This window comes from Ursus americanus, chromosome 12 (genome assembly GCF_024610735.1).
Source record: "Ursus americanus isolate L20-20 chromosome 12, mUrsAme1.1.p, whole genome shotgun sequence".
NCBI classification, from domain to species: domain Eukaryota; kingdom Metazoa; phylum Chordata; class Mammalia; order Carnivora; family Ursidae; genus Ursus; species Ursus americanus.
Window position 1 is genome coordinate 42537958 of NC_142138.1, and position 8335 is coordinate 42546292.

The 8335-nt window shown below is 53.9% G+C and overlaps 1 protein-coding gene across 1 annotated transcript; it reads right to left on the minus strand.

Moving 5' to 3' along the window:
* Positions 1-1417: 1417 nt before the first annotated feature.
* Positions 1418-6233, minus strand: BARHL2 (BarH like homeobox 2). Its single transcript, XM_045801357.2, has 3 exons — positions 5567-6233; positions 3495-3720; positions 1418-1730 (listed from the first exon to the last, which is right to left on the minus strand). The coding sequence occupies exons 1-3, from the start codon at positions 6195-6197 to the stop codon at positions 1418-1420; spliced, it is 1170 nt and encodes a 389-aa protein (XP_045657313.2). The 5' UTR covers positions 6198-6233.
* Between the last annotated feature and the right edge of the window lie 2102 nt (positions 6234-8335).

The following is an 8335-nucleotide window of genomic DNA, read 5'->3' on the forward strand; positions in this document are numbered from 1 at the left end:
ACTCACTAGACAAGAGGCTCGGCCGGAGCTGGGGGCCGGGTGCCCGCTGGGGAATGAAAAGGCAAGGATCAAAGACGCAACGACGGTTAGTTAGCCGGGCCTCTCCGAGTCCCCCGGGCGTCCTAATTGCGCTCCCTGCCGCCGCCCGCTCGCAGGCTGTCCAGGCGCGTGGGCGCCGGGTTGCGCGCTGCAGAACAGCTGTGACGCCCGAGGAGCGTCCACCCGCCCACTGCCCCGCGCTGGGGACCCTCACTGCCCCGGGGAAGAGCCCTAGGAGGAGGAAGGGCAGACAGACCCGGTTTAGCTGGGGCTGCCAGGCAAGCCAGGAGCAGGGAAAGTTGGCCGCCCACTTAGCCGGCACCAAGAGCCTACAACCGGAGACTTTTTCACCCCTGGCTTAGAGGGCTGCTCCGAAATCACCCATTTAAAAAGAAAGGAATTCACACATCAAGTAGCGGCTCGGAAGAGACCAGCATGAAAACTGGAGCTGTTTTTATGCAAGTCAACCCAAAGTCTTTACAGATTTTATAAATTCCTAATATTATCGGAGGGATTTTTTTCCCTAAACCAAGTCAGGCATTTCATCATAGTACATTCTGCTTTAGTAAAATCAGCTCCCTTGAATTTCATCACTTGTTAAAAAAAGATAAACTTTATTTTTGTAATTTTCAATCACAAAAAAATCTATATTTTTGTCTAAGCATTTATTTTACTGAATCAAAAAGACATGAAAAGAAAAATCATGTTTTACTAACGTATATAAGTGACTCTTTTTTGGACAACATATAATAAATATGATATATCACTTATCACTCAGTCTTTCAAATGTACATTTTTTTCATATTATGGAGCATGCCACTTTTCCAAAAGAAAAAAGGTCATGAGACATCAGTGCAAAGTTCTCAGTTACCCTCCTCTTTTCTCTGGGGCAGACGGAATGTCCACAGCAACACCCTGTGCCTCAGAATTTGAGGCTGTCTGTCCATCTACAATTCTCTCTGCCTCTACGGCGGCTTTCTCTCCGTGCCCTTCATTCTTCCCTCCTTACCCCTCCCCCCTCCCTCCCTCCTGCTTGTCCCTAAAGTCATTTTTAAAAAGAGCTTGAGGTTTGTTTTTGTTGATGTTTTCACTTACAGGTCGCACTTTGAATGGGGTCAGCGTTTTCGCCAGTCACACTGCTGTGGGGAGCTTTCCAGCCCTGTTTCTGGGGGTGGGGAGCTAGAGAGCGGAGGGCTGGCTCCTCTTTGGGGGCCCCCCTCCCATTGGTGAGCGGCTTCTTCTCTTACTTCTCCGCTTCCCGGGGTCATTCCCGAGAGAGGCCCTGCGGCCCCGTGCGGGGAGAGGAGGGGCAGCTGTCCGGTCAGTCGGGGAGGGGACGGGACGGGAAGGGACTGCAGCGCTGTCAGTCCTTCGTTCTTCACCGGGGGTGCGGGGTGCCTGGGATGGGGTTGGACAAGGGGTTGAGGGCCGGCTGTCCCCCGGGCCCCAGGCCGTGGATGAGCACGCGGGGCACCAGGGGCCGCTGCAGCTGGGGATGGGGTGCGGGAGGAGTCCGGTACATGCTGCTGTACATGGCTGCGGCAGCCGCGGCGGCCGTAGTGCTGTCCATGCTGCCCAGCAGGCTCGGGTGGTAGAAATAAGGCGATGGAAACATCCTCTGCAGGGCCGAGTAGTTCCCCGCCTCGGCCAGCAGCTCCAGGCCCACCGCGGTCTGCCGCTTCCACTTGGTCCTGGAAAAAAGCGGGCGTGCATGCACTCCGCGGCTGTAGGCACACGCCGGGCACCCAGACCTCTTCTCTCGCCCTCTCCTGACTCCTCTCCCTCTCTCTCTCTCTCTCTCTCTCTCTCTCTCTCTCTCGACAGGAAGACTGCGAGAGTTCTGAGAACCAGGAATGAACCACACCTCCTAGTCCTCCTCCCCACTCTCTTGCTCACGGAATGGCCCAAATTCAAGTCAATTTCATAAATTACACCCTTAATGTCTCAGACATAAATTCCATAAGCTTTGCTGCCTTTTTCTGATCCTCTGTTCTGCTGTTGCCCCCTTCTAATTGGGCTAAATTCTGGAACTTTCCTGAAGGCCAACGGAGACTACTCTTTCTATAGGTGGTCTTCTCCCTCCTCCTCTAATTCCTTTCCCCAAGTGGCCCCCCACAATCCCGCAGTGTCCACTCTCTGCCCCCCCTTTCCTCCAGGCCGAGTGAGAAGAAACCATAAACAAAAGGACATAGAGACTCCTGGGCCCTGGACCCTGTCCCTCTCAGTCCCCAGAGCTGTGTAGACACGTCCCTCTCCTCAGCCTGACAGGACCTTACGGCGGGTGGGGGGGGGGGTTGGGGCAAGGAAGGCACCAAGCTTTCAAAATGGAATTTGTTTGAGGGAGGGCTCTCCCAAGGTGACAGCACCTCGGGGCCATTTCGGGGAGGGGGGAATGCATTTCAAGCTATTTTCTCCTCTGAGAGAGAGTAACAATTAAAACCTGTGATCAGCTTTTCTTGGTCTCCTCCTTCCCACAAGGTACCCCGCTAGAAAGAAGAGGCGAACAGGCCTTTGCTCAAATGCCCCATGAAGGAACTCAGGGCTGGTGGGCCATCCATACCCAGCAGCTTCAGCCAAATTAATAAACATGTCACCCATTTTAAATTGGCTACAAATGACACTAATGTTTTCCGACAGAATTAGGGTGGCTGAAACCGTATGTAATGAGACAGAAAATTATGGTAAAGATGACAACTGGATGGGCATTTCCAACTGCACTTATGGACGATTAGAAGACAAATGAGAGAAAAGGAGGGGGAGAAAAAAATCGAGACAAGGGTGTCTACTGCCAGGCTTGGAAACACAGCACAACTTCAGCCTCAACTTGCCTGGGTTCGCTCTACAGTTCGGGGGCCTACAAGTGCTGCCAACCCCGTTCCGAATTTCCTCTCAATGGAGGCAGTGGTTCCTGGCAGGCTCTGAGGTGACAAATATAGGGGACAGACCCTCAGTCTGGATGTCTGGCTGGCAGCCTCAGAAGCCAAGGCAAGGACATTTAAGCTGAGGCCAGTGGGGCAGCTCCTCCTGGATCGAAATAGCCAGGCTGTGTGGCCAGCTGTAGACATTCGGAACCAGCCGGGGGCAGGCCCAGAGGGTGCATGGCACAGGCTCTCCAGACCTGAGTGTCAGCTGCACAGATGTCTCAATTTGAGAAGGTGTGGCTTGATCGATTTGGGGGCAAAGTGGGGGGAGGAATTCCAGCAACTCGGGTTTGAGAAGAAAAGTAGCATATGCTAAGACACTCAGAAGTGCAAAATGTTCCAAACTCCAGCTGCCTACAATCCCTCTCACCTTGGGGGTGTGGTTAATCTCTGCTCCAGCCTGAAAGCCCCCGGAGGCCCACTGTGGGGCCCACTAGTCCCTAGAGTCTCCCGGGGCCAGGAGGGAGGAAGAGTGGCGCGGTGGTCCTGACCTGGACGGCCAGATGCCTCTGCTCCCCACACAACATCCCTTACCTGCGGTTTTGGTACCAGGTCTTGACTTGGGTGTCCGTGAGGTTGAGTGCAGCTGCCAGGTCCATGCGGTCCTGCACACTCAGATACTTCTGCCGCTCAAAGCTACGCTCCAGTTGATTGAGTTGGTGGTCAGAGAAAGCTGTTCTGGCTTTGCGAGGCTTTTTGGCTCTCACTGGGGGACTCTCTCGGCTACTTGTAATCTCCCGGTCTCCTTCCTCCTTTGTTCCTACAGTAGAAACCACAGCCAGTAAGATAGTGTGGAACAGGAAGGGTGGCGTGTCCTCCTCCACACACTTCCACATTCCCAAGCCAGCTGCGGGTCTTGGGGGACCATACTCCGCCACCCTCATCACACACACACTTGGACCTTAGCCAATATGGAGGAAGAGGACCAATTTCTGGCCAAGGAGTCTGAAACTTTGTGCAGAGCTCCTAAAAGTGTTCTCAAAGGTTGTCTGATCTCATCTTTGGAAGTTAAAAAGATAAAAAAATATTTTACAATATAGGGTCCTTTTGTTATTGTGTCCTTCACTGGGGGGGGTTGGAGATCCTGTCCCATTCCTTTACTGTTTTCACTATGACTTTATTTTTTCTGATTTGGTACTTTTCAAAAGATCTTTCTACTCCATTATTGGTTTGTTTTTTGTTTTTCGTTTTGAGGAAGGGGCACCCTTTTCATTTTGCTTTTTCTGTTTGCTGGAAGTTACAGGCATTTGCTTTCCCTTTTTAGATGCACTTGGGAAATGGTGGAATCAAGTTCTCTGCAGTTGCTTGCGTCAAGTCTTTTAAAGCTTCAGAAAGAATATGTCACCCAGACACCAAGTAGAGCTCAAAATCACTGAGCCCATCCAGGTGACAGCCCAGAGATTTCCGGATTCTATTTGTCAACTTTGGTTTTTTGCTGAAATGCTGGGAAATCGATATGTCAATCCCTCTCTGTTTGTACCCGTTTTTGCTGCGCTCCTTGATCTTCCCTGCAGGAAGAACAATAATCTCTCTAATTGACCCACTGGGGAGGTTGGTGCACAAAAAATCGCCAGACCAGACTGTACATCTGTTTTGGGCACTATTATGCTAATGTTATAATAGTAAAATGAGGAGCCAATATCCTACCTTTCAGATAGTCAGCACACATCTTTCCCAGAGATGGCAAAGGTTAATACTAATAATAGTAATAAACTTAATAGTACAAGAAAAAAAGAGTTCTCCTGGTATGTTAAAACTCTTTTAAGCAGAACACTTCCTTATGAAATTGTGGAGAAAATGGAAAAAGGGAGTTGACGCACAGTTTCAACTGCTATCTTCTGATTTTGCAAAAATAAATAAATCCAACTCCATAAGATTTTACTTTCATAAATGCTATTTCCCAATTACTTGTAGGGAAGCAAAATCATACTGAAATACCAATATTCAGTTGGGGTCATGGAGCAAGAAGGGTATTTTAAAAACTGAAAAACTGATTATAAATTTTTACCATAGGGTCTTCCCTATATTAGCTACAATCTAATTTTTTAAAAAGTTGCTTTGTTAATCAACTCGGAAATTTTTTCCTCATCAAATCTGATGATTCCTGTGACGGTGTTTAGAAAATGCGGTGTGTAGGGGGACTGAAATAATTTCCATTAAAGAATAAACGCCACGTTGTGAACACACCCCTAGACACCACGCTAGCTAAGCCCTTTCTCTCTCCCACCTCCCCTCCTTCCCACCCCCCAGGTCTCAGCTAGAAAAATCTCCAGTCCTTCCCTTTTATCAACGAAAGTATTCCGGTCAGATCCCCTCCGCCTCCGCTCTATTGCTAATAAATTGAAATTAAGTAAAACAAAGAAAGGAGCAGGATGGCGGTGAAGGTTGAGAGGTGGCAATGTAACAATAAGCCGAACTTTGGGCCAGTCCTCGTGTCGCACGCCCAGGCCTCCCTCCCGCTTGCAGGTTTTGACCGCGGAGCGATCGGCCCAGAAGCTCCCGGAGTAACTCCGCAGCAGAGATTCGCGGGAGTCTGAAGGGGAGACCGAGAACCAGAGAACGAGAAGCAGCTAGATGGCTCAGGCGGCCGACGCAGCGCGACTCACCGTGGCATTTGATGTCGCTCTGGGAATCTTCCCGCTTGTCGAGTTTGGTTTTGCTGTCCTCCTGCTCGAGCTTTGGCCTGAAGCTCTCGTGTGCTGCGTTGCTCTCCTGCTTCGGGGTGTGGTGGGGAGAGGACACGCTGGTGCTGTAGGGTGCACACGCCGCCAGAGGTTTGCTGTCGCCCAAGATGTCCTTAATTAAAAAAGAAGAGGTGGAAGTCCTGGGGGCCGAGGCGGCCGAGCCCAGCTGCTGGGCGGGTGGTTGCTGCTGCGGCGGCGGCGGCGGCGGCGGCGGCTGCTGTTGGGGAGAAGGCTGCAAACTTTGCGTGGGGGCCGCCGCGGGCGGCGGCGGCTGTTGGCTGTGGTGGAGGTGGTGGTGATGCTGGGGCCCTTCTGCTACCAGATGCGGCTCCGGGGGCTCCATGGTGACCGAGATGGGAGAAGAAGGCGCCGTTCCTACGGTATCAATCTCCGAACAGGGGGACGGAGTGGCCTGACTCCTAAAATCCGCGGTCCTGGCCTCGCCGAGCGGGCGGAAATCTCCATTCATCATGCCGGGGCTGCCCGAACTGGCACTGGACAAAATCGTGTCTATTCCAAAACTCGACCCGCTGGCCCCTTCCATTGTTGTCATTTCTACATGAGGTCCACGCCACTTCGCCGCTCAGCAGCCGCCCCGACCAAGCAAAGGAAGCTATCGATCGTAAAACAAAATAAACACTAAACAGTGTTGTCGCGGCTTTAAAAAAACAAAAAAAAGTGGGGCGGGAAGGGAAGGAAGGATAAGCGGGGGGTGGCAATCCGTGGACACTTTCGACACTTTTTGCTTTCCTTATTCATAAAGCAGGGGTGGGGAGAAGGGGAGAAAGGAAGAGAGAGGGGGAAAGTTACAAAAATTGTTGAGGAAGAACGGAGCTTGCGCTCCAGGAACGACCGCACACGTGGGGGCGGCGGTGGCGGCGCACGGGACTCAGACGAAGACCCAGGCGGCGGGAGGTGACCCCGACGCCGCCGCCGCTGCCGCTGCCGCCGCCGCCTGGGTCTGCCCACAACCTGGCACCAGGCGGCAGCGGCGGCAGCGGACCTGGCAGGTACAGCTACCGCGAAGCCCAGCCGGTCGCGCGCCCTCGGAGCTCCCGGGCCGCTCCCTGAGGTGGCTGCTGCGCGCGACTCGGCAGCCCTGGAGCCGAGTTTCTGAACTTTCTTGGAAAGTTGCGGAGCAGACACCGCCGCGGTGGTCGCGGCAACACGAGACCGAGAGGAAGAGGAGGAAAAGAAGGAGCGGGCGCAGGCGGAGGAGGCGGCGGAGACGCGGCGCCGAGCGACTCCGGCCGCTGCCGGGCGCGTTCGCTTGTAATCCGGCTGCTAGCGGGCGGCGCCGACCCCCTCACGTGACGTCACGGCCACTGCCGCCGCTCTCCGCGCCGCGCGGGGCCCGCGCCCCCGCCACCGAGGCCGCGCGCCGAGCCCCGCGCTCCCATTGGCCGCGCCCGCGCGAGCGAGCGACGCCGACGTACTGGGAGCCAATGGACGCGCGACTCGCGAGCCCGTCGGCGAGCGCGGCTCGGGCCCCGCTGCTCTTTTGAGAACCTGCTCAACCCTTTGCCTGCAGCCCAAAGCCGAACACCTAGTCCTACAGTGATTCCCGGTGTCCACAATCACGCGTGAGGGCAAAGGCAGGGAGGAGAGGAGAGCAGAGGTAGACTAGAGAAGGGAACCGAGGGGGTAGAATTAAAAACAAAAAATCCACGAAGTAAAGATTTGTCCGTTTTCCTAAGAAGTCCGAGGAGGGAGGAGAAAGAGGACAGTAAGGGGAAAGGAATCTGGCCCGCTTACCTTTCGACTCCAGCGCGGCCGCCCTCGCAGCATCCCCTAACACGCGCTTGTATAGTCCAAGGACACAGAGCAGAGGAAGGGGATCCCTGAAGGAATCCGCGGGAAAGTAACTCCAGCAGCCGGACCTCTGGGTGGGCGGGCGGACTCCAAGCTCTGATTTCTCCCCCAAATAGCTTAGGCGCCCGAGCTGTGGCCCTCTAGGCGGCGGGTCCCTGAGGGGGAATGGAGCGTATGCACCCGGCACTCGCGGAAGCGTAGGGCGAAAGGGGCCTGCTGCTTCAAACCGCGGACGCAGTCTGGTCACCAATCAGGGCCCATGTTGGAAGAAATGCCCGGCCAGACACTTTCTCCCGAGCGGGGTAAATAATGCCCCGAGGCGTTCTCTAGTGGCAAGAGCGGAGATGGTCCGCGGCACTGTCAGGCTGGCACGGGGCTCAGGAACCCAGGTGGCGGGGCCGCCGCGCGCACTCCGCCTCACCACCAGCCAGTTCTCTCCTCCCTCCCTCTCCCTCTCTCTCACTCTCCCTTTCTCCTTCTCTCCCTTGCTCCCTCTTTCCCTCTCTCCCTCTCACCCCCCCCCCCCCAATCCGGCCGCTCATTTGGAAAGGCAACAGTCACTGTGGATCCACTTGGGACCTGGAGCGTGGCATGACTGTGACGCCTCGTCGGAGGGTATCAACTTACATTATTTTCTCTAGGACGTCTCCAACCTGTCTCTTGTTGAATGTCAGAGTAATGGGAAGTGCCAGTGACAAGACGGCGTATTACTCCTGATTAAGTGCCGTGTCAACCTAATTAGCAGAGTAATTATAAGGTGCTAATGAATGATTCAAAGTTCTTTGAGTTACATTTTACTCCAAATTACCATTTTAAGAACCCTATGAATCTGAGTGGCTGGCAACGTTTCCGTGACTAGGTGCAGAATGATGGTAGAAA